Source organism: Pan troglodytes, chromosome 15, assembly GCF_028858775.2.
Source record: "Pan troglodytes isolate AG18354 chromosome 15, NHGRI_mPanTro3-v2.0_pri, whole genome shotgun sequence".
Taxonomy (NCBI): domain Eukaryota; kingdom Metazoa; phylum Chordata; class Mammalia; order Primates; family Hominidae; genus Pan; species Pan troglodytes.
Window position 1 is genome coordinate 100,695,967 of NC_072413.2, and position 25,784 is coordinate 100,721,750.

Consider the following 25,784-nt stretch of genomic DNA (forward strand, 5'->3'; position numbering starts at 1 on the left):
TCAGAGTTCTGCCTCTTAGGGTTACTGAAAGCTTATAAAGTTATGTTGTAATTATAAAAATAAATGCTGTTTTAGAAAATTCAAATAGTACATAATGCATAATATATAATTGTTTTCCACAAAATGTGAACTGTTATCAGTCTGCTCATAAGTACATCTGGGACTTTGTTTCATCTCAGTATATCTACAGTTATCTAATTTTTTTTTACTGTAACTAGTATGGATGTATCATAATTTAGCCTTTTTTTAAACAAAATTACCTGTATTACCTATTGATGAATATTTATAATCTTAGTTCTTTTTTTAAACTCTGTTTTTTAAAAAACCTGATCCGTAGAATGACTCTAGTTTAACATTAATGAATTGTACATTTCTTTTTTTTTTTTTTTGAGACAGAGGTTTATTCTTATTGCCGAGGCTGGAGTGCAGTTGTGCGATCTTGGCTCACTGCAACCTCCACCTCCTGGGCTCAAGAGAGTCGCCTGCCTCAGCTTCCCAAGTAGCTGGGACTACACACGCAGGCCCCTGCACCTGGCCTTGAATTGTACATTTCAGAATAGCTAGAAGAGGGCTGAGTGCGGTGTCTCACCCCTGTAATCCCAACAGTTTGAGAGGCCCAGGCGAGCTGATCACTTGAGCTCAAGAGTTTGAGACCAGTCTGGGCAACATGGTGAAACCCCATGTCTCTCAAAAAGTCCAAAAGTTAGCTGGGTGCGTGGCATGTGCCTGTAGTCCCAGCACTTGGAGGCAGAGATGAGGATGCTTGAGCTCAGGAGTTCAAGACCAGCCTGGGCAACATAGACCTCCCCTCTATTAAAAAAAAAACGGGGAAGGGGGGGGCTAGAAGAGAATAATTTTGAATGTTCCTAATATAGAGAAAATGTAAATATTTAGGATTATGGATATCCCAGTTACCCTGATTTGATTATATGAATGTATCAAATTATCACATGTACCCTGGAAATATGTACATCTGATATGTATCAGTAAAATAAAATACATACATTTTAAGAGAGGATCTTGGCTCTGTTGTCCATGCTGGAGCGCAGTGGCACATAGCTCACTGCAGCCTTGAACTCCTGGGCTCAAGCTATCATTTTAAAAAAAGCAATAGTGAAGATTTTTGCCCCTTAATACATTTCTTATTTTCTTGTTTAAAATAGATTTTATATTTTAGAGACATTTTAGCTTCACAGCTAAATTGAGCAGAAAGTACAGAGTGCCCATTTATCTTCTGCCCCCACACACCCACACCCTCCCCCAGTGTGAACATCCTGCGCTGGAGTCCACCAAAGGGATACGTTTGTTACAATCAACCAGCCTACAGTGACACATTTTTATCACCCGAAATTCATAGTTTACATTAAGCTTCACTCTTGTGTTGTATGTTCTGTGGATTCCGACAAATGTATAATGACCTGTCCACCAATGTAGTTATCGTTTCACTGGTTTAAGAAACCTCTGTGCTCCACCTGTTCATGTCCCTCTCTGCCTCCTAAACCCTGGCAACTGTTGATCGTTTTACTGTTTCTGTAGAATGCCTTCCAGCTGGAATCATATAGTATGTAGCCTTTTCATATTGGCTTCTTTCACTTAGCAATATGCATTTAAGGTTCCACTGTCTCTTTTCATGGCTGGATAGTTCATTTCTTTTTAGTGCTGAATAATATACCGTTGTCTAGCTATGCCACAGTTTATCTGGTGTATTGTCATGCTAGGAACCCCTCTCCCACCCCCACATTACAAACAGACTGATGTCTTCTGTCTTCTTCTCCTTTTTTACATCGTTGTTTCAACTGAAATTATTGGATTATATTTTTTCCTTCACTTATGTTAAACTCATACGTACTTTGTGCCTGGACTTCATTCTTTTCAGTGTACCTGGCTCTATATTTATTCTTTTAGGTGAATCTTAGATTTGTGGTAACAAGTTCTGTCCAAAAGTATCTCAATTCAGATTATATGGAATTCGTGTTTATCTACTGAGTTTTCATTTACATTTTATATTGAACAGCTTTGTGTCTGGGAATGTACCAGGAGTGAAAGGTTCAGGAATCTCATACTGTAATGGAGAGACAGAAAAAATGAACATGTGAGCAAATAATTTATGTGTAGTTTTCCTAGGCAACTCTTCCTTTTTAGAGGTAGAAACACTGGGGTCTACAGAAGTAAAGTCAAGTGTTTAAGGTCCCATAGCCAGTTATTATAGTAGCCAAGTTTTAGCTAGATCTCTTGTCTCCAGACTATATTTACCACACCTGTCTGCCTTTGTAGGCTGCTTCATTTAATAAACTGTAATTCAATGCTTAAAACATTAATACTATACTAGTTTTTTTGGGCTGTGTCTAAGTAAAACCCATTTAATGAGAGATATAACTTATGGGATATGCCTAGAAAATGTGGCCTGTAGAGAGACATTTCATGTTGAGGAAGCGTAAATAATTCCCAATAACATAGATTAGAACAATGAGTTTAAATATTAAATGATCATGGAAAATTACTTGATGAAACCATGGCTTGAGATTTCAGCAACAAAGGAGTGAATGAAGTACAATCTGCCATCATGTGTAATCTGGAGGGTGGCAGACTGAGAAACTGAAAAATGTTCACTTATTGGAGAAGAGTACAGTTGACTCATATGATTTTTACATCAAGCATCTCCCATGTACCACTGAGTCAGTATTCTGATGTTCCCGTTGGGACTCAGCAGAAGGTGCTAGCTTTCCTAGGTAGAAACAAAGAGTTTGAAGATGGTTGACATTTGATTGAAATGTGGAAGAATGAGTAGGAGTTTGCTGGCTGGACCAGGGGCATAAGTGCACACTAGACAGAAGAAATGATAGCATTTCCCTTTTTTTTTTTTTTTTTTTTTTTTTTGAGATGGAGGTCTCGCTCTGTTGCCCATGCTGGAGTACAGTGGCGCGATCTTGGCTCACTGCAACCTCTGCCTCCTGGGTTCAAGCAGTTCTCCTGCTTCAGCCCTGCGAGTAGCTGGGATTACATGCGTGTGCCACCACACCCGGCTAATTGTGTGTTTTTAGTAGAGACAGGGTTTTACCATGTTGGCCAGGCTGGTCTTGAACTCCTGACCTCAGGTGATCCTCCTGCCTTGGTCTCCCAAAGTGTTGGAATTATAGGCGTGAGCCACTGCGCCCGGCCAGCATTTTCATTTTTAAAGGTGTGAAGATGTGGAGAGGAAATCCAGCACTTAATTTTGGAGATTTGCCTGACTGTGACAAGTGTTGTCCCTGGGGCAGAGAGAAATGAAACTAGAAAGGCAGGCCAGCTTCTTAAAGGTTTGGAGGATCCCTTGACGGAGTTTTAGCTAGAACTGATATGATTTACACTGAAAAGCTCTTGACAGTCCTGTGGTTTAGAGAAGAGTAGAGAAGAGGTTTATTGGTGGTAGTAAGGTGTTGATGCAATTCCAAGTCAGAGAAGTTGATTGCCTAACCGGGTCAGTGCTGTTAAAAGGCGGCATGATGGAAATTCAGGAAGTCAAGTCAGGAGTATCTTAACTTGCCCCAAAGAGATGGAGACCATAGGATTGTGGGCTTAGTGACTGGTTCAGGCAGCCTTTAACATGCCTGTAAAGACTATTAAATGCCGTTAAGTATAGGTGCACTGTTCCATCATTTACTTCACACGTTTCTGTTGAACCCCTATGAGGCACTCCGTTGCTGTGATACGGTATCATCTCTCAGTCCCTACTGTGATATTGTGCAGCTACCCTTTGCATGGATTCCACACCCTACCTCTGCACATCCTCTTTATACCATTCCAGGCTGCCCGCCTTTGGGGACTCCATCCTCATTCCAGTTGATCTGCACCCTAAATGCCCACCTTGCTCAGCCCTACCCACCAGCTTTAGGATACCACCTCTTGCCTTCATGCAGACACCACTGCACTGCGCAGTGTACTTTTGACAGTCCCCTCTTGTTACTGTGCTTACGTGTAGACCTACCTCAAGTTTGGACTTCGTTTGTTTAGAGAAGCAGCTGAACGTTAACAAAGTGGGCATATTAGAGTTTAAAATATATGTAGAGTTTAGGCCAGATTGTAGGCCCAGTCTGGTTCCTTTTACTGACTTGGGAAAAACAAAGTTTACCCAGGCACGTGTGGTCAAATATAATGTAAAACTGTGGCCCAAGGGTCTTAATGAAAAGGATAGATTAATCTGAGGATTTTTTTGTTGTTGCTTGATTATTATTATTTTTTTTTAAGGTAGGGCTTGAAAAGAAGGGGAGTGGAACTAGAGGGGAAGCTCGGGTATAGCCTTGTCTGTTGTTTATAGTCTGCTTTTTAAAAATATATAATCAACTAAATTGCTCATGCTGAATGATGTTGATAGTTCCCAGAAGGAGCAAATTTCTCAGATGGGCTGCTGTTGCCTTGGGTGTAGAATTTAGCAAGGTGACTTTTGGCTATTGGATATCCATAGAAACAGATGGTCTTGCTCATTTCTGCATTATGCATTTTATAAGTTATATATAGTAAGTGTTTGTGCAGTTATTTAAGTGTTTGCATTTTGGGTTTTTTATTTTATAAAAATGAAAAACTGGTCCAGTGGTAAGAATCATGGATCTCTGTGTTAAAATAGACAAAAATGGAAATCGTTAGCTGTGCCAAAAACAAGCTGGCTGATTTTTTTGAGACAGAGTCTCGCACTGATGCCTGGGCTAGAGTGCAGTGGCGCAATCTCAGCTCACTGCAACCTCTGCCTCCCAGGTTCAAGCGATTCTCCTGCCTCAGCCTCCCTAGTAGCTGGAATTACAGGCACCCGCCACCATGCCCAGCTAATTTTTTGTATTTTTAGTAGACACGGGGTTTCACCATGTTGGCCAGGCTGGTCTCAAACTCCTGACCTTGGGATTTGCCTGCCTCAGCCTCCCAAAGTGCTGGGATTACAGGCGTGAGTCACCGCGCCCGGCCTGATTTTTTTTTTTAAGCTAGCTATTAACTATATAAGGAAAAAAATTGCATGTAACATGGTGGAGGTAGATAATTTAAAGTTATGTCAAAAGACAAGTTTAAGTTAGGGATTTAAAAGTAAGTTTTAGCTTTCTTGGAATAAGAGCCGTACCTATGACATACGTACAATTCATTTCTACTTTAGGATGTTTGACTTACTATATTGTATATGAAAGTTTAGAGTAATATGAATAATGTGTAATATATCATATATAATTCTAAACTTTCATGTAGATACATAGTAAATGTCAGGTATCTCTATTCAGAGCATCCCAGTAGCTTTTCAATTCATTGTAAGTTAAAGTCAAAAGAACCTGACACAGCCTGGGCAGCATGGCAAAACTCCATCTCTACAAAAAAATTAACCAGTCATGATGGTGCACACCTGTAGTCCCAGACTGTTGGGAGGCTGAGATGGGAGGATCACTTGAGCCCAGGAGGTCCAGGCTGCAGTGAGCTGTGATTGCGCCACTGCACTCCAGCCTGGGCAACAGCAGGACCCTGTCTTAAAAAAAAGAAAAAAGAAAATAATAACACAAAAAAAGAACTTGATGTCCACATGGCTCACCCCCCAGTTCATTCTGGTTATTGCTTAAGTGTCACTATATCAGAGAAGCCTTCTTTGACCACACAAACCACTCACTGTCTTAACTCACTTTCTTTCATTCTGCTTATCATCACCGGACATCGTATTATCTACTTTATGTCTCTCGTCTCTCTCCACTGTAGTGTAAAACTGAGTGGAGGAACTTGATATGTGTGTTCAGTTCTCTGTCAGTCCCCTCTTGGCATGTGGTGGGTGTATAATAAATAAGTTATTGAATGAATGAGAAGGTGGTGGGAGTGCAGGATTCCTCTGGATAGAGATTTGCAAATACAGGCTTTTCTGCCATTTGCTCTGTAACTTGGGTTGTCTGGAATCTTATAACATTTCCTTCTTTGTCCCTTACCTTGTGGCTATCATTTGTTTACTCAGTAACTTGCACAACTGCTTGTGTACCAAGCTCTAGCAGGCACTGGCGAAATACACGAACAGTCCGACAAGTCCCTGCCCAAGTGTAGCTTACAGTCTACAGGAAGCTGCACTGGTAAATAAGTTCATTGAGCGCCGTGAAGGAGAAGTGTGCTTAAACAAATACCACATATTCTCACTTACAAGTGGGAGCTAAACATTGGGTGCACATGGCCATAAAGATGGGACCAATAAACAAGACACTAGGGACTACCTAGGATGGGGAGAGAGGTGGGGACAAGGGCTTAAAAAGAACCTGTGCTGAGTGAGTCATGGATTCATTTGTACCCCAGACCTCAGCATCATGCAGTGTATCTTTGTAACAAACCTGCACACGTGCCCCCGATTCTAAAATGAAAAGTTGAGGGAAAAAAACAAAACAAAACAACTTATTCTTTGACTTGGGTGTGAGCAGCAGTAGCGATAGGGTAAGCCTATATTGGCCTAGTTTTCAGCTTTTTAAAAATATATGGCTAGAAGAGGTTGAAACTTGTGATTAAAATGAGTCTTTTGAGTGTGTGAAAAGTATTTTCATCACTTTAATTTTTTTAAGTGCTCTAGAACTAGCTAAAATGGGCAAAACGTACTAGAATAAACATAGCTGAATGAGTTGAATTTACAAACTAGTGGAAGCCTTCTATTGAACAGTAATTTACCTTGTAATCATATTAATGTCTAATCTGTATCTTTATACAGAAAAGCGTTTCATTGTGTTCAGTTTTAGTTTATCCTTTCTGTTGACAGTGGACATCCATTATCAGTTCTTGACTATTACAAATATTACTGCTGGAAGCATTCTTGGACCTATTTCTTGATGCCCATCTAGAATATATATGCTAAGTTCTGAGAGATCAGTGCCAAATTATTTTCAAAGTGGTCAAACTGGTTTACACTGCTACCAGCAAAATGCAGAATTTATTTGCTCCACATCCTCTCCAATAATTGCTGTTGTTGGACTTACACGTGTTAGACCAGTCTAGTGTGAGTATAACACTGTTTCATATACCAAGGAATTTTGCTGTTTTAGTTAGGTCTGTTAATGGCATTGGTGTTATGAAACAAATATTCCCACATTTTAAAAAGAGGTGTATATTGATATATGTAGGGATGAAATGAAATAATTGGGATTTACTTTAAAATTCTTCAGCACATGTAAAGCACATTTTGGGATCAGTTCACCAAATTGTTCTGTGGATGCAGATTAAAGTATTGTTTCCGTGTTTAATTTACTGTCCTGTGGTTATGTAGGACAGTATACCTACCCTTAGAAAACACTTGCTGAATGTTTAAGAGTACTGGGTCATAATATATGAAAGCTGCTCTCAAGTAGTTCAGGAAAAAGTTAACACACACACACACACACACACACACGCTTATTTTTATTATTAAAAATAGCCTCTAACTTACCCCACCATGTGGACATAACCACTATTAAAGTTTGCTTCCGGATCTTTTCGGTATGCTTATATGCACTCTGATTTTAAGCACAAATGGTTACATCTTCTGTGTAGTGGTTTTCAACTTTAATTTTCCTGCAATTAAAAATTAAACCGAGTTTTGATCCTGAATAATATCACATCTTGTAGCATACTTTATTCAACTACATCTCTCCTTCCTTCCTTCCTTCCTTCTTTTTCTTTTTCTTTTTTTTTTTTTTTTGAGACAGTCTTGCTCTGTCGCACAGGCTGGAGTGCAGTCACACGGTCTCAGCCCATTGCAACCTCCGCCTCCCAGGTTCAAGCAATTCTCGTGCCTCAGCCTCCCAAGTAGCTGGAATTACAGGCATGTACCACCAACACCTGGCTAATTTTCATATTTTTAGTAGAGTTGGGGTTTCACCATGTTGGCCAGGCTGGTGTTGAATTCCTGACCTTAAGTGATTGACCTGCCTCAGCCTCTCAAAGTGTTGAGATTACAGGCCTGAGCTTCTGCTCCCAGCCCACATCCCATTCTTGAACATTTAGATGTTCTTCTTTTTTCCTCCTATAAATAACACAAGTACACAGGAATTTATAATGTCCTCTCCCCAGTTGAAAAGAAAGCCCTTCTTAATTCTGCAGATCAGGTTTCTCAATTATGTGCATTCATAGTTCTTTTTCTCGGTCACTTACGACAATTGGAATTCATTTGTATGACTATTTCTCTCTCCAGTCAGACATGCGAGTTCCATAAGGGCAGAGATTGTCTATTTTAATCACAGCTATCAAAGCAGCACCAGGCACACAGTACGCCTGAAAGATTTGTTAAATCAGTGGAGAATAATTTCAACATAAACAATATATTTTATAAAAGATCACTTTGTTGCAACTTACTTTGAAAGCTCTTAAATAACTTGTTTGTATAGCAGTGCTTATGGAAGGCTACTCTATTGGATGGAGAATAGAAAACCCTCCACATTGCAAACAGTGGGACTTAACAGTGGGAGGGCCTGCCCCTCCCAACTCCCTCTCACAGGCAGGAGAGCCTGCCCTCTCATACTCCATCTCACAATGGGGTTTAGCTTCCTTTTCAGAGCTAAAGAACCCACCCAGCCTTCCTATAACACAGACTCTCTTTCATCTTTAATGGACAGAATCAAGATTATTGCTGCCAGAGATAGAAAGTTGGGGAAAAGTCCTCGAGGGTCCCCTTCTTTGTTTGGAGCAATTTGATGCAGGTAGCTTGTATTTCTGTTTATCTGCTTCCTGTTTCGTCTTTTATCTTTTATCCATCACCTTAAGCATTTATGCTTTTTTTTTTTAATCTTAAGAAATGGGGGTTCACTGTGTTGCCCAAGCTGGTCTCAAACTCCTGGGCTCAAGTAATCCTCCCGTCTTGGCTTATCAAAGTGCTGGGATTACAGGCTATAAGTGTGAGCCACTGCATCTGGCCAATCTTTTGTTTTTTGTATGAGGGTAGCTGGAGCACTTTTAATTTTCTAAGGTTAAAAACTTACCTTTGCTTCACTTAAGGAAACCATGTGAGAAAAAATGCACTTTTCATTTTCATCACTGCCCTACCAGCAACTACTGGTGTACTCTGCCAAGATAAGCTTCAGACAAGTCACTTCTCTGGGGATTGGGGTTGGAGACTGACTTATTCTGTAAAGTGGGATTTTAACAAACTCCCACTAAGAAATAGCTTTTAAAAATTTATTTTTTTGAGACAGAGTCTTGCTCTGTTGCCCAGGCTGGAGTGCAGTGGCACAATCTCAGCTCACTGCAACCTCCGCCTCCCGGGTTCACGCCATTCTCCTGCCTCAGCCTCCCCAGTAGCTGGGACTATAGGCGCCCGCCACCATGCCCGGCTAATTTTTTTGTTTTTGTTTTTGTTTTTGTATTTTTAGTAGAGATGGGGTTTCACCGTGTTAGCCAGGATGGTCTCAATCTCCTGACCTGGTGATCCGCCCGCCTCGGCCTCCCAAAGTGCTAGGATTACAGGCGTGAGCCATTGCGCCCGGCCAAGAAATAGCATTTTTATAAAGAAAGTACATTTTGTTACCTACTTGGAAGGACGGATTGATGAAATCCTCAGGCAGAGTCTCTGGCTTGGCTTCCTGTGCTGTTTTCCACCCCAGAGAGGGAGCGTTCAGATGTTTACTGTAGTAATGTCTGTGCCCACCAGGTGGCACAATTGCTTTACTTAAATGATTTAAGCTCATTTTGATTCTCAGCGAGGTGTGATAACTCATTTCTTATTTTAATAATAAAAGATGCCACGATATTTGTTACTGTATTTTTAAAGAGAATTTTTGCATGTTCAGTTGAGTGATGAGAGAGAAATTGGTGTCATGTTTCCTCTGTGGTACCTAATCCTACAGCAAGAGTTTCAAAAATATTTTTTTAAAAAAGCTCTAAGAAGGCTATAAGCCTTGTCATCAGCCCACCGTGTGGTGCCAGCCTGTTGCTTTGCATAGAATATCCAAGATCACACAGTGTTCTGAATATCTGCAGTATCTAGGGGGAGGGAAGGGTGAGTTAAGGTTACTGTGGCAATTTTCATCTGCATTTCTCCCTTCTTTTGCACTTGAGACTTACTGAGGGTACTAGGGCATTTCGTTCATTGAATTAAAATGAATATAGAAACAATTGAAGTTTAGCGTCCATCTGTTTCTTACCCCTGCTTTCTGTCACTTCATCAACCACAGTTCTATTAACTTCATTCAAGCTAGATACAGTATGTTGATTAGCCTTGGTTCCCTGTACCAAGGAGGCTGTTCTAATCTGAAGAGCCCTTCTGCCTCTATATTCTCTCCTTAAGAGATAGAACTGTGTTGGCTGGTCCGAAGGTAGTGAGTTATCTCAACTGATTGTTCACAATTTCAGATGGAACTCCTTGTTCTTCTCACTTCCTGCTTCTCACTACTGGACCCAGCTGGTCTTTTTTAAAAGAAGGAAGGGAGGGAAGGAGGGAGGAATTGTGCATAGAGGTTGTTTGTTTGTTTGTTTTTGTTTTTGTTTTAGATGGAGTCTTGCTCTGTTGCCCAGGCTAGAGTGCAGTGGTGCGATCTCGGCTCACTGCAACCTCTGCCTCCCTGGTTCAAGCAATTCTCCTGCTTCAGCCTCCTGAGCAGCTGAGATTACAGGCATGAGTCACCATGCCCTGCTTTTTTTTTTTTTTTTTTTTTTTTTTTAAGTAGAGACGGGGTTTCACCATGTTGGCCAGGCTGGTTTCGAACTCCTGACCTTGTGATCCACCCACCTCAGCCTCCCAGAGTGCTGGGATGGTAGGTGTGAGCCACTGCGCCCAGTGCATAGAGGTCTTAAACCTTATACCTTCTCTGATATTTACCAGCTGTGTGACCCTAGCCAGACTACTACTGTGAGCCTCAGTTTCTTTGTGAATGAGAGTGATAATGGAACTATCAGAGAAGATTTAAAAAAAAAAGATTTTAAAGAGCTTAAAACAATGGCTCATAAATAATAAATTCTCAAACGTTAGCTGTTGTTTCTGCTTGTCAGTATAGATGCTGAACCTTTAGGAAGCATTCCTTCATTGATCATTATTATCATCTGATGACTTGGCATTCCCATACTGTCCTACATCTGTGTTGTTATTTCGTGTGTTTGTTCTCTTCTGTTGCCTGTGTGTTGTCTCAAGCTACTGTGGGAAATCGGTTCATTTTTGCTTATTTCGACTTGCTATTTAATACAGTGCTTTGTGCATGGTAAGTTTAATTCAGTACATGCTTGATTAGGCTTTTGGAATTTTATAAATTTTCTTGAAGAATGAGGATTTCACCTTCTGTCTTTAAGTGATATTATGAGGAAGCCCATAACTCATTCACCTATGCTCTCCATAATGGTAAAACGCAGTGGATGGATTCTTCTGCTTCTGACCGACAGATTGGAATGTCGGCCAGGTTGCACAGGCAGGCCTGCTTTGCGCACCCTGTACACTGGGGAAGGGTGATGGGTGCAAATGCCTGGGCCCATAGAAACGTGCTGGCATTTTCTTGAGCAGCGTGGACTTTGCTCATTGTCCTGATCAGCATTTACTTCATGAGTCCCTGCCCTCAGTGGCTCCTCACTTCCAGATTGGTGAATTTTTAATCGATAAGGGACAGAATTAAGATTGTTGTTGCCAGAGTTGGAAAAGTCCCCACGGATCCCTCTTTTCTTTAAGAGCAGTTTTTTGTAGGTAGCTTGTATTTCTCCTGCTCCTCTTCCTTCCTGTTTCATCTTTTATTCACTGACTTTTAAGCATCTGCTTATCTTTTTTTTTTTTTTTATAAGGGTAGCTGGGAACACATTTTATTTTCTTGGGTTGAAAGCTTTTTTTTGCTTCAGTTAAGGAAACCACGTGGGAGGTTTTGAAAAGTGCACTTTTCATTTTCATTGCTGTCCTACCAGCAGCTACTGGTATAACTCTGTAAAGGAACAGGGTAGGTGGTGGGAAGGGAATAGCATCAGGGATTCTGAAAAGTATGGTAGCTATCCATGTCCCTTGATTAAAGAAAACAAAAGCTGAGGATTATGTAGAGCAGGAATACAGTAAGAGACAAGGTCTGTCAACAGCATTGCTTGTGCAGATGGCTATATTCTGAGTAAACTCTAGTCCAGAACATTCTGTGAGGAGAGGAGGAGGAGTACCTACTGTGGTGTCATTTTCCCAGTTAGGTGATAACCTGGCTTTATTGGTGAGAACTAATTCTTGGGAAGGTCAGAGCGTTGCTAAAGATAACATAGTCATACAGTGCTGACTGTGTGCCATGCACTGCTAGACAAACTCATTTTATTTTGAGACAGAGCCAGAATTTGACCCGGGTCTTTCTTACCCTGTACATAACCTGTGCTGCCTTTTATCTTGTGGGACAGGAAACCTCATATGTTGACATTGTACATAATACAGCACCCCAGGCATTCATTCAGCAAATGTCTGTCTGATTTTTGTTGGACATTGAGAACAATGAAAAGAATGAAAAAGTGTATATTTGCTAGTAGGTATTAGATGGTAATTCCTTTTACAGGTTAGAGGGCTCCTGGTACATTAACTTATTTCATCACAACCTTCCGAGCACCTAGTAGACACACCATGTGTCTTCATTTAAGTAGTTACTACAGTAGAGTGCTTTCTTCCTTTACTTTAGATTTGAGTCATCAGGGTGATCTTCCAATAATTTTTTTTTTTTTTTTGGACAGGGTCTCGCTCTGTTGCCCAGGCTGGAATGCAGTGGCACGATCTTGGCTCACTGCAACCTCTGCCTCCAGGATTCAAGCGATTGTCCTGCCTCAGCCTTCCAAGTAGCTGGGATTACAGACACGCACCACCATGCCCAGCTGATTTTTGTATTTTTAGTAGAGATGGGGTTTCACCATGTTGGCCGGGCTGGTCTCGAACTCCTGACCTCAAGTGATCCTCTTGCCTCAGCCTCCCAAAGTGCTGGGATTACTGGCATGAGCCACCGCACCCGGCCATCCAAGAAAATCCAAAAGTTACATGACTTTAAAGGTCACCTTAGTAAGAATACCTTATTGTTTACAATATGGCAGATGTCCTATATAACCTCAGCTGCAGCATTCGGGATCTACTGTTACTGTCTTGTTGTTCCTGTCACCAGCTGATTCTTAAGATATAAAGCAAAAGAGGAGTTGAAAATGGAGTAGCATTCAACAAATGCTTGTGTGTGTCTTAAAATTTGTAGCTAAATCTGGTTGCAGACAGTGGGCACAGGCATTACAGGCCTTGTTACTGATGTAGCAGGAGGGACTCTGAGCAGATAACATATGCCCAAGAACCACAGGCAGGACTAGCCCCTGTGCTGGGCCACTCCAGGGACTCCTGCATCACTTTTTCAGCCTGTGCATGTGTTTGCTCAAAGATCGTGCTACTGGTGATCATACATACATTCCTTACTCAGTTAAGGTAGATAATAGTGTGCTCTGAGACTTGAGATTTACAGCAGAAGCTTAAGGTTCATTTGTTGTTCATTCGCCAAGTATTTATTAAAGGAAGGAACCCTTCAAGCCAGTTTTAAACAAGCAGACCTTCTCCAGAGTTGACCCTCAATTTACCGCAGATTGTTTTCGCCTTCTGTCCTTACATATTCCTAAGTGCATCTCATGACCTGGTTTTTAATCAGCTGGCCTGCCGTCTGTTTCTAGGTCTGATATGCTGCCATTTGCATCTCATCTCCTCCAGTATGAACCCCCATATTACCTGTGTCTCTCTGCAGGGTTCTGGCCAGGTATACAGAACCACCTGTTCGAGCAGCCTCATCTGAAATTTTTTAGAATCTGAGAGCACTTTTATTTGGCATAATCTAATGTATTGTGAAGTAAAAAGCAAGGGACACACTTTGGAGTAATTCCCTGCCCTGCCTTTTTTTTTTTTGAGGTGAAGTCTTGCTCTGTCACCAAGGCTGGAGTGCAGTGGCACGATCTTGGCTCACTGCAACCTCAGCCTCCCAAGTAGCTGGAACTACAGGCATGCGCCACCACGCCCAGCTAATTTTTGTATTTTTAGTAGAGATGGGGTTTCACCATGTTGGCCAGGATGATCTTGATCTCTTGACTTCGTGATCCACCTGCTTCAGCCTCCGGAAATGCTGGGATTACAGGCGTGAGCCACCGCGCCTGGCCTCTGCCCTGCTTTTAAAAATCACCGGTTATACTTTTGTGACAAGCTATGGTCATTTCATTTGTCATTTGCTGACTTTCAAGTAAATTGAAATTTTACTGTAATCTGAGTGAAGTAACCAGTTTGTAACTATTTTAAATATTAAATCGGAAATTAGTGGCTTAGTATTAGAATTAATATTGAGCTGCAGTATATAATTAGTTATTGTTTGAATTAGGTTGACTTTTTCTTTTGTCATTGGATTATTTTCCCCCAATTTTTAGAATACATGCTTCTATAAGAGTTGGAATTCTTTTTCAAAATTGATTTCTGTTTCCTAAATTGGTTGACAGTTCTCCCAGAGCTGGGAGCATGCTTTTGGTATAATCGCATGGCAAACTAAGTTGTAGAAGCTCAGACTTTTATTAGGACTCCTCTGTTTACTCTTTGTGTCATAGTGGGAAAGTGGATCACTCTGAGCCTGTTTTCTCTAAGTTTGGCCATTGTACCTAGAGAGTAAGATTTAGGAGCCAAGAGGGAATAGGGGCTAGTCAGGATTTTACTGCCTACTTCATACAGTTCTATGCTCCGTGATTTTTTTTTTTTTTTTTAGCTTGTGTTGTTGTTATTTTTTTAATTCATAAAGGAAAATCATGCATGAACATATGACAGTGCTATTGACTAGTGCATTATTTTTTCTTGTACACTTGGGAAGAAAGACTAGAATATCCTCAGGGAGGAAATTGATTCATCTTTGGGGGTGGCAGCTTCTCCTAGAGGTTGAGTCAATTCATTTTCCTTGGTATTTTCCATGGTTCTTGAAAGCTAGCCACCTTATATTGGAGTAGTACATATTTGAAAGCAAATACCAAGCACTGGGTCACGTAATCTATCTCTCAAGAATTTTTTAAAACATAAAGAATAGTTTGTTCATTATTCAACCTGAGCTGAAACTAAAAATGATGCCCAATTTCATATTTCTTTTTACTGCTAGACATGTTGTTTAAAGTAGTACTTGTTTGTTGTAGAAAGTTTTAAGTAGAACTAAAGATTTTGTCTTCCTTTTCCTTTTTTCTTTTTTTGAGACAGAGTCTTGCTCTGTCACCAGGCTGGAGTGCAGTGGTGCAATCTTGGTTCACTGCAACCTCTGCCTCCCGGGTTCAAGCGATTCTCCTGCCTCAGCCTCCCAAGTAGCTGGGATTACAGGCATGTGCCACCACACCTGGCTAATTTTTGTATTTTTAGTAGAGATGGGGTTTCACCATGTTGGTCAGGTTGCTCTCGAACTCCTGACCTCAAAGTGATTCGCCTGCCCTAGCCTCCCAAAATGCTGGGATTACAGGCATGAGCTGCAGCATCCAGCCCTGACTAATTATTTTTAAAAATTATTTGTAGAGACAGGATTTCACTATGTTATCCAGGCTAATCTAGAACTCCTGGCCTCAAGGGATCCTCCCGCCTCAGCTTTCCGAAGTGTTAGGATTACAGGCATGAGCCTTTGTTTTTATCTTTTAAAGAAGACTCATAATCTCATCACCAGGTGATAACTGCTGTTAATATTTGAGAATATTCATTCAGACGTTTCTCTGCAGGATCAATAACTATTATAATGGTTCTGTTTTGTTACTGTGTGTTCTTTATTTTTAGTCTTGTACATGACAAGTGTATTAGTCCGTTTTTATGCTGTTGGTAAAGACATACCCGAGACTGGGAAGAAAAAGAGGTTTAATGGACTTAGAGTTTCACATGGCTGGGAAGGCCTTAGAATCATGGTGGAAGGCGAGGAGGAGCGAGGAGCAAGTCATATTTTACATGGATGGCGGCAGGCAAAGAGAGCTTGTGCAGGGAAACTCCCCTTTTTAAAACCATCAGATCTTGTGAGACTTACTATCAGGAGAATAGCACAGGAAAGCCCATCCTCCATGATTCAATTACCTCCAATTGGGTCCCTCCTACAACACTTGGGAATTGTGGGAGATACAAATCAAAATGAGATTTGGGTGGGGACACAGCCAAACCATATCAGCAGGCCTGAAATATACACGTATATCAATTCTAGCAGACCATAGGGTGTACTCTGTCCCTCAGTTTGTTTACTGGCATCTCTTCTTGTTTTTCAGTGGATGAATACATTGCCATTGCCAAAGAAAAGCATGGGTACAACATGGAACAGGTAATATCATGGTTTTCTTTCTTTTGCTGTTAAAAATGAGTATTTGTAACTAAATAATTATATTTTTTTCTTCTTTGTATTGAGTAGCAGTGTTTCTTCATTAGCAACTTTTTGGTAATTACTAGTAGTGTTACACAACCTCTGGTCTTCTTTTTCTTGTTCAAGATGAATATTAGAGGACCCTTTGATTTGAAAGGCATATCTGTCATCTGCAGATCTACAGCCTTTAGGACACTGATTACTTAGTGATTACTGAGGAGCTGGATGCTTGAGCATAATGCTTTCTCATTTGAATATGTGATTTGTTTGTCATTCTTCTGGTTGTATCATGATGTTCTTTGACGCATGTTTTCACATTCTTACCTAAAGTGTTTTAATATTCACCATTTTGAATCATTTTCAGTTTGAGATGGAGTCTCGCTCTGGTGACCAGGCTGGAGTGCAGTGGTGCATCTCAGCTCATTGCAACCTCTGCCTCCGGGGTTCAAGTAGTTCTCGTAATTCTCGTGCCTCGGCCTCTCAAGTAGCTGAGATTACAGGTGCACACCACCACGCCTGGCTAATTTTTGTATTTTTAGTAGAGAAGGGGCCTCCCGAAGTGTTGGGATTACAGGCGTGAGCCACTGCGCCTGGCCAAGATTTTCTTTTAAATATTGTTTCGAATGTACTAATAAGAAATCCACAAGATTTATTTTTCTGCAAAAGTGTGGTGATACCTTATTTCAGCTTTAATGATTTATTTTAAACACATCAAGTTGGATTAATGCTTTCCATGGCATTAATCTAGATCTTACAACCTGGAAGTTACTGACATTTCTTATTTTTCTGAATGATGGAAGTTACCAAGAGTTTAGATTATGTGAAATTGTACCCTTTCTTTTGGACTTGGCCTTACATTTAATTACTCTATCCTGGTCATTGAAGCTACTTTTGATTGCAAAATATGAATTCTTAAGGATGGTAGTCTTGATCATTTCTCCTTTAAAAATGATCATTAGCATGAAAATTTCCTATATTATAATTCCAGCATAAAAATTACCATTAGCAAAGTATTGCTGGATCTCATCTTACCTCTTTTGTTGCTTATTCTATTTCTACTTTTTTTCTTTCTAAGCTGAGAAGACCTTTATATATCATATATATAACATAAATATATATAATTTTTAAAATAAAAGAATAACAGCAATTGTTCTTTCATAAATTACTTTTTTCATTTATATATTGAGGCAGTAAAGTGTGATACTTGAAGAGCACAGATCCTAGAACTATGCTGGTTCTGTGACCAGAGGCAGGGAAAGGCAGTGCCTCAGAGAAGACCTTCAGTTTATACTCAGGCTGATCCTCAGCATGGAGGCAAGCCTACAACCAAAAGAAAAAAAAACTGTAGTAAAAACATAGCAAACCCTGAGGAAGAGTGTGATTATGAGTTTACTACATTATTAGATTCAGATGTCCAGGTTTTAACAGAAAAATCACAGAGCATACAAAGAAATGGTAAAGTATGCCCATTCAGTAGAAAAAAATTAATCAACAGAAACTGTCCCTGGGAAAAGACCTTAGTGGCAGATCTACTAGGCAAAGATTTTAAAACAACTATCTTAAAGATGTTTTTAAAGAACTAATGGAAGATACAGAAAAAGTCAAGAAAATGATGTATGAACAAATGGAAATAACAGTAAGGAAATGGAAAACCTGAAAGGAAACCAAAATGAAATTCTAGACCCTAAACACTTGAAATGAAAAATTCACTAGATGTGCTCAAAGGCAGATTTGAAGAGTCTCAACAAAGAACATGAAGAAAGGACAGTGGAAATGATTTGAGTCTGAGCAGCAGGATGAGAAAAGATTGAAGAGTGAACAGAGCCTAAGGTACCCTAGGGACACAATCGGGTGGACTAACATATGCATGTGGAAGTTGCATAAGGAGGAAGAGAAAGAGATAGGGACAGAGAGATTATTTGAAGAAATAATGGCCAAAAATTTCGCAAATTTGTTGAAAGATGTGAATATAAACAAACATCCAAGAAACTCAGTGAACTCCAAGTAGAATAAACTCAAAGAGACTCACCAGAGCACATAATGAAACTTTGAAAAGACAGAGAATCTTGATAGCAGCAAGAGAGAACTAACCTATTACATATAAGGGATCCTGAATAAGCTTATTAGGGTATTTCTTGTCAAAACCTTTGGAAGCCAGAGGCAATGGTCTGATATATTCAAAGCAGCAAGAGAAGAAAACTGTCAACTAAGAATTCTGTATCTGAGAAAATTCTTTCAAAAGTAAAGGGGAGAAATGAAGATATTGTCAGTTAAAAGCTGCTGGAGAGTCTCTCTGAAGAGACCACAGTGGAGCTGAACTTGCCAACTGGTAATCCCATGGTCTATAAATTGGACAAGAACTTGAAGCCCATCAAGCCCATGAATAAAAAAAGTTCCTGGGGATGAAGAGACCGTTCATAAAGCCATGGAAGCTGTGGCTGCCCAGGGCAAGGCCAAGAAGTGAAGGCCAGCAGGCTGACTGCTCTCTCAAGGAGCACTCTCCCTGCCCAACCCATTCCTCTTCACCTCCCTGCTGCACATGCCACACTGACCACATCTGCAGGCATCTTACGTTGGAGCTGCAGATGGGAACTCATGGCTCGCATTTTCATTGTAATCATTTTTGTCTCCTGCACCCACTCCCTTCATATAATCTAGTCAGATAGCACCTCTGGTGCAGGGAGAAAGCTCCTCTTATCCAAGAGAGTTGAGAGGTAGTGACTAGGGCTTTTGCCAGGGCTTGTTTACTAAGGACCTTTGCGGGAGGAACCATGCTGTCATGACCAAAGAGGAGAAGCAAAGAGGGCCTGCTTGACCCCAGGACCCAATCCTGTACTCTTCTCTAGTCATGCCACTGTCAGGAGAGCTCTGCTCATTCCAGTGGAAGATGACTGTAACCTGCACGGTGATGTGAAAAAACAACGATTTCCTCCCTGATCCCAGGGGAGGTGGCTCTAGAAGGTTGAGAGCAATCCTGTATTAAGTTCATGTGTTGGATTTACTTTTACAAAAAATTGTATGTATAAATAATACAAAACAAAAACCCTTCTGGGATTTTTTATTTTATTTTTTTGAGATGGAGTCTCACTCTGTCACCCAGGCTGGAGGGCAATGGTGCGATCTCAGCTCACTACGGGTTCAAACGATTCTCCTGCCTCAGCCTCCTGAGTAGCTGGGATTACAGGTGCCCGCCACCATGCCCGGCTAATTTTTGTATTTTTAGTAGAGACAGGGTTTCACCATGTTGGTCAGGCTGGTCTCGAACTCCTGACCTCGTGATCCACTCGCGTCGGCCTCCCAAAGTGCTGGGATTATAGGCGTGAGCCACCGCGCCCAGCCCCCTTCTAGGATTTTTAGTGGCAGTTCAAATAGTCCCACATGTGGTCATCAGAAATAAGCCATTCCATCCTGGACAACATGGCAAAATCCTGTCTCTACAAAAAATTAAAATCAGCCAGGCATGGTGGTGTGTGCCTGTGGTCCCAGCTACTTGGGAGGATGAGATGGGAAGATTTGTTGAGCCCAGGAGGTTGAAACCAGCCTGGGCAATATAGTGACACCTCATCTCTACAAAAAAAGTTTAAAAATTAGCCAAACATGGTAGTGTGTGCCTGTAGTCTCAATTACTCTGGAGGTTGAGGTGGGAGGATCGCTTGAGCCTAGAAGGCAGAGGTTGCAGTGAGCCAAGATCATGTCATTGCACTCTAGATCACAACTCTATATCAACAACAACAACAAAAAAGCCGGGGGGTGGGGGGAAGAAGCCATTCCTCACACCAATATGGGATAAGCTCCTTGACCTCTAAGGGATAGGATTGCATCCTGCTGTGGGTTTTTGAATCTCTCCCCTACCTTGTTTTGTGGCAGTGAAATGCCTCTTGATCATGTCCAAGTGTGTCTTTCACTGGCTGATTTCCAAATCACGTTCTAATTGCTTGGCCCTGCCATGTGGACCCAGTATTCATTTTGAGCATAACTGTACTAAATCTTTCTTTCTAGATCAGTGTAATAAAGGTGTAATGTGCAACTTAAAATAAATAAAAGCTTGTGTCTTTTTGTTTGTTTTGTTTTGAGGCAAGGTCTTGCTCTGTCACCCATGCTGGAGTGCAGTGGTGTGATCATAGCTCACTGCAGCCTCAAACCCCTGGGCTCAGTCAAGCAGTCCTCCTGCCTCAGCCCCCCAAGTAGCTGCAATTACAGGCGTGCACCACCATGCCTGGCTAACTTGTTGTTGTTTGTTTGTTTTTCGTAGATTCATGGTCTTGCTAAGTTCCCCAGGCTGGTCTCCATGTTCTGAGCTCAAGTGATCCTCTCACCTCGGCCTCCCAGAGTGCTGGGGTTACAGGTGTGAGCCACAACACCCAGCCTCAGAAAATAGCTATAGAATATATACACAAGGAAATAGAAAGGAATTTAAATCTTTCACTATAAATAATCAACAAAACATAAAAAGGAGGCTGGATGTGGTGGCTCACACCTATAATCCCAGCACTTCAGGCAGATCACTTGAGCTCAGGAGTTGGAGACCAACCTGGGCAACATGGCGAAACCCTGTCTCTACAAAAAAAAAAATTAGCTGCGCACGGTGGCACGCACCTGTAGTCCCAGCTGCTCAGGAGGCTGAGGCAGGAGAATTGGTTGAGCCTGGAAGGGAGAAGGTTTCAGTGAGCCAAGATCATGACATTGCTCCTCCAGCCTGGGCAAGGAGAGTGAAACCCTGTCTCAAAAAAAAAAAAAAAAAAAAAAAAAAAAAAAAAAAAACAAACCTAAAAAAACAGTAATTCAGGAAATGAAGGACATAAAAAACTTTAAGGAATGTACAAAACAAATAGCCAAATGACAGAAGTCCCTCCTTATCAGTGATTACTTTAAATATAAATGGGTTAAACTTTCCAAAGGACAGAGATTGGCAGAATGGGTAAAAAATACAGGATCCCAGTATATACAAGAAATTTACATTAGTTCCAAAAACACAATTTTAAAGTGAAAGGGTGGAAGATGGTATCCCATGCAAGTAGTAACCAAAAGAAAGCAGGAGTGATTATAATAATATCAGTCAAAATAGACTTTAAATTTAAACAGGTAGTAAGAGACAAGGACATTCACTGTTGGTGGGAATGTAAAACGGTACACCTGGTGGGGAAAACAGGATGGCAACTCCTTAAAAAATTAAAAATAGAATTACCGTATTATCCACTAATTCTACTTCTGGCCAAAGTGGGTAGATCACTTGAGCCCAGGAGTTTAAGACCAGCCTGGGCAACATGGCAAAACCCTGTCTCTACAGAAAGTACAAGAAATTAGCCGGTTGTGGTGGCATGTGCCTGTATCCCAGCTACTTGGGAGACTGAGGTGATCAAGGAGGATTGCTTGAGCCTGGGAGGTGGAGGTTGCAGTGAGTGCCACTGCACTCCAGCCTGGGTGACAGATCCAGACCCTGTCTCAAATAATAATAATAATAATAATAATAATAATAAATGTTTTAAAATTTTAGAAGAATTATTTATAGTTTCTCTGTGACCACTTCCCTGATGATACATATGTTGCCATACTTAACAAATACCACCTTCCCTTGTTGCTGTACCTAACAAGTTATCACCATCCTGAATTGTATACTTATCATTTCCAAGAAAAATATTTTTATTGTATGTGTAATTTCCAATTAAAACATATTGCATATTGTTTGAAAATTAAATAATTTATTTAAATTGCTTCACTCTTTCTTGATACTTATACCTATATTAAAAGACATTATACCTATAATAAAAATTACATCACCTGAAAAAAAAAGTATGTGTATATTACCACAGTTACAAAGAATAGAAAAAGGGGCCTCTGACAGTGTCTGCCACTTAGCACTGTAGATGAGTTAGTTTGTCTAAATATGAAGTCGTTTTTACTTTTCTTTTGCTGGTCTCATTTCCATTTTCATTGTTTTTTGTTTGATCAAAAATTTTACTGATATCATTTTTGTAGGCTCTTGGGATGCTCTTCTGGCATAAACATAATATCGAAAAGTCATTGGCTGATTTGCCCAACTTTACCCCTTTCCCAGATGAGTGGACTGTGGAAGATAAAGTCTTATTTGAGCAAGCCTTTAGTTTTCATGGGAAAACTTTTCATAGAATCCAACAAATGGTAAGTAGATGAGACCACTGAGTTCTATTTTTTTTCTCCTATCTAACTCTCTTTTGCAGCATACTTGAGATAGGGATATCATACTCAAACATAAATATTCCCATTTTTGATAAAGTTCCCCTTTAGATTCAGCTTAGTACATGCTGCTCTGTGGATGGGAGTTTTCCAGTTACAGGAGTAAAGCACTTCTAGCACTTCCCATCATGTCGTCTGTGACTGGACCCTCCCCACCCACCCCAGTCCCTCTTGTTGGGACTCCCAAAAGATTAGACCCATACGAAGGACTTTTTTTTTTAGACGGAGTCTCGCTCTATCACCAGGCTGGAGTGCAGTGGCATGATCTTGGCTCACTGCAACCTCCGCCTCCCGGGTTCAAGCGATTCTCCTGCCTCAGCCTCCTGAGTAGCGGGGACTACAGGCGAGTGCCACCACGGCCGGCTAATTTTTTGTATCTTTTTTTTTTTTTTTGAGATGGAGTCTCACTGTGTTGCCCAGGCTGGAGCGCAGTGGCGCGATCTCAGCTCACTGCAAGCTCCGCCTCCCGGGTTCACGCCATTCTCCTGCCTCAGCCTCCCGAGTAGCTGGGACTATAGGTGCCCGCTACCACGCCCGGCTAATTTTTTGTATTTTTAGTAGAGACAGGATTTCACCATGTTGGCCAGGATGGTCTCGATCTCTTGACCTCGTGATCCACCCGCCTCGGCCTCCCAAAGTGCTGGGATTACAGGCATGAGTCACCACATCCGGCCTAATTTTTTGTATCTTTAGTAGAGACGGGGTTTCACCATATTAGCCAGGATGGTCTCCATCTCCTGACCTCGTGATCCGTCTGCCTTAGCCACCCAAAGTTCTGGGATTACAGGCGTGAGCCACCACGCCCGGCACAAAGGATCTTTGATGTTTGTCTGAGGTGGTGCATCAAGGGGCTCTGTCTGCCTGGGGACAGCTGGCTTATCATTTAGATTCTGGAAAGCTCTTTGGTAGACCCCTACTTAAAAGCTTACTGACATTTCCATTAAGTGTTAAAATGAATTTTAAAAAAATAAACTAAGTTTTATTTAAGAACATTTGGTGTGTGAAAACACTTGATTCATCTCGAACTGATTTTACCATCTTTTATTGACTAAGTTTCACTTACAAACTTTAGTAATTTAAAATACCTATTGATCAGAATTCACTTATCAATTTTTTATCAGAAAAAAGGGCTATGGCTTCAGACATAGAAGAGTGATCCTTATTAAAGGTATCTAAACATTTGATTTTTTTTTTTTTTTTTTTTGAGACGGAGTCTCGCTCTGTCGCCCAGGCTGGAGTGCCAGTGGCGTGATCTCGGCTCACTGCAAGCTCCGCCTCCTGGGTTCACGCCATTCTCCTGCCTCAGCCTCCCAAGTAGCTGGGACCACAGGCGCCCGCCAACACGCCCGGCTAATTTTTTGTATTTTTAGTAGAGACGAGGTTTCACAGTGTTAGCCAGGATGGTCTCGATCTCTGGACCTCGTGATCCACCCGTCTCGGCCTCCCAAAGTGCTGGGATTACAGGCGTGAGCCGCTGCGCCCGGCCTTAAACATTTGATTTTTAAAGATTACTTTTTTATTTAAATAAACCAACTCATTTTTTATGTTTAGCTTCCTGATAAATCTATAGCAAGTCTGGTGAAATTTTACTATTCTTGGAAGAAGACGAGGACTAAAACTAGTGTGATGGATCGACATGCCCGGAAACAAAAACGGGAGCGGGAGGAGAGGTGAGCACATGGCTGTGGTGTTGTCTAACCACTTAGGGGACTATCTAAGAGCCCCAGATACACAAAGGCAAGGCAGAATGACTGGTTTTCCCTCCGCGCCTCCCTGGTGGAACCACATGTTCATGAGATGTATTAGAGCGTGTCACATTATTCAGGTATTTTTTCTCACCACTCTTTCCCTGCAGTCAGTGAACTTCCATTTTGAGTCAGTTAACTTTGACCCATTTTTTTTCCTTCCCATTTAGAAGGGGTGGCTCCTTTTAATAAAAAAGAATCTTTTATTTTGTAGTTTGAGGTTTAACGTGGTATATTTATATTTTTACAAGATTCATTTGGTGTGTTTTTATGTTTGCCATGTGGAAACAAAAATACAATACAACTTAGAGTTGCTGCTTCTTTTTTTGACCATCTGTGTTTTGTGTGTGAATGAGAAAGAGAAACATTTTATAATCTCTTAGTAAGGATATTAGTTTTAAGGATAGCTCAGTATGGAGAATACTTCTTAACCATCACTTCCTCAGTCTTGTATGTAGCATAGAGAAGTAGAAATGGCCAGGTACTCACACTCAGAAATGGGCTCTGGTCTCAGCTCTGAAGATTCCACTTACATGCCACAGGCTACACTGGGATGTTTAAGGTCTTTAATTTATTTTTTAAAATGTGTAAAATTGTACATACTCACAGGCCAGGTGACTTCAACATGCGTCTTCCCCAAGCTTCTGTTTTCCTTAACTCTAAAATGAAGATGTTTGAAGGCCAGAAGGCAGCATGCAGACCTAGTGGTTTCCTTGTTAGGGTGGTGAGATATATAGGTGGGTTTTAAAAAATCCTATTTTCCACATTTCCTGTAATATTTTTATCAATTAATAATAAAAAAATAAAATGAAGGAGGATGAAATATATGGTCCCCGGTGTCCCATCTCAGGATGGAATTTTATCATTTCAAATGAAAGAGTAACATGTGAGAACACATTGAAAGTTGAGTATCACTTTTGGAGAATTCAAACCTCTTGGCCCAAGTATAAATTGAGAGTGATGTTAAGAACATCTCCAAAGCTCTTTTAATTGTAAGAGCCTATAAAATTATCGACCATGATACATCTGCATATTTTTGCCTCTGACTTATATACTAGTAGGTTTATTTATGGATGAGTACTCTTATTAACTTTTAATGAAGCTTTTTCATTTCCCTAGTTCATTGTCTATATAGTAAGTCTGTTACTATAAGCAGATGCAGTTTACTAAGCAGCAATCAAAATTAAATAATACAGAGTGGGATTGGATATCCTTGAGTGTGAAATAAGAATACCTGCCAACACTTCCATTCTTACTCCCTGGAGGCTTTTTTTTTGCATTAGTCCCGATGGGGCCAGGAAGTGCTTTGCCTCCACCTCCCATGTGCACCTCAACCACTTTTGGGATGTGGGGATGGAGATGCTGCAGCAGCACCTGATAAATTGTTGGCTTTCTAACAGGACTTGCCTGTGAAAGTCATGGCAGGGACTGGGACAAAATTCCCTTAGCCGAAGGCACTTTCTTGTTGTGGACACTCTTTCCTCAGCTAGAGCTTCCTGCTACCTTGGTGGAGGATGGGGAGGAGGTGGCGCATAGTGGGCATGGTCCCCTGGGATGGATTCCAGAGGCAGTGCGAGGTGGGCAAACTGGGGCA

At 41.0% G+C, this 25,784-nt stretch overlaps 1 protein-coding gene across 4 annotated transcripts in view; it reads left to right on the forward strand.

Moving 5' to 3' along the window:
- RCOR1 (REST corepressor 1) overlaps positions 1-25,784 on the forward strand; it is a 135,572-nt gene that overhangs the window by 89,437 nt on the left and 20,351 nt on the right. For all 4 annotated transcript variants that reach the window (XR_010151278.1, XM_522957.8, XM_054665805.2 and 1 more), the window contains exons 4-6: positions 16,141-16,193; positions 22,209-22,370; positions 23,997-24,115. Coding sequence is in view for 3 of the 4 variants with exons in the window: in XM_522957.8 (XP_522957.3) it covers positions 16,141-16,193; positions 22,209-22,370; positions 23,997-24,115 (334 nt within the window). In the remaining variant the exon portion in view is untranslated. The remainder of the gene's footprint in view (positions 1-16,140; positions 16,194-22,208; positions 22,371-23,996; positions 24,116-25,784) is intronic.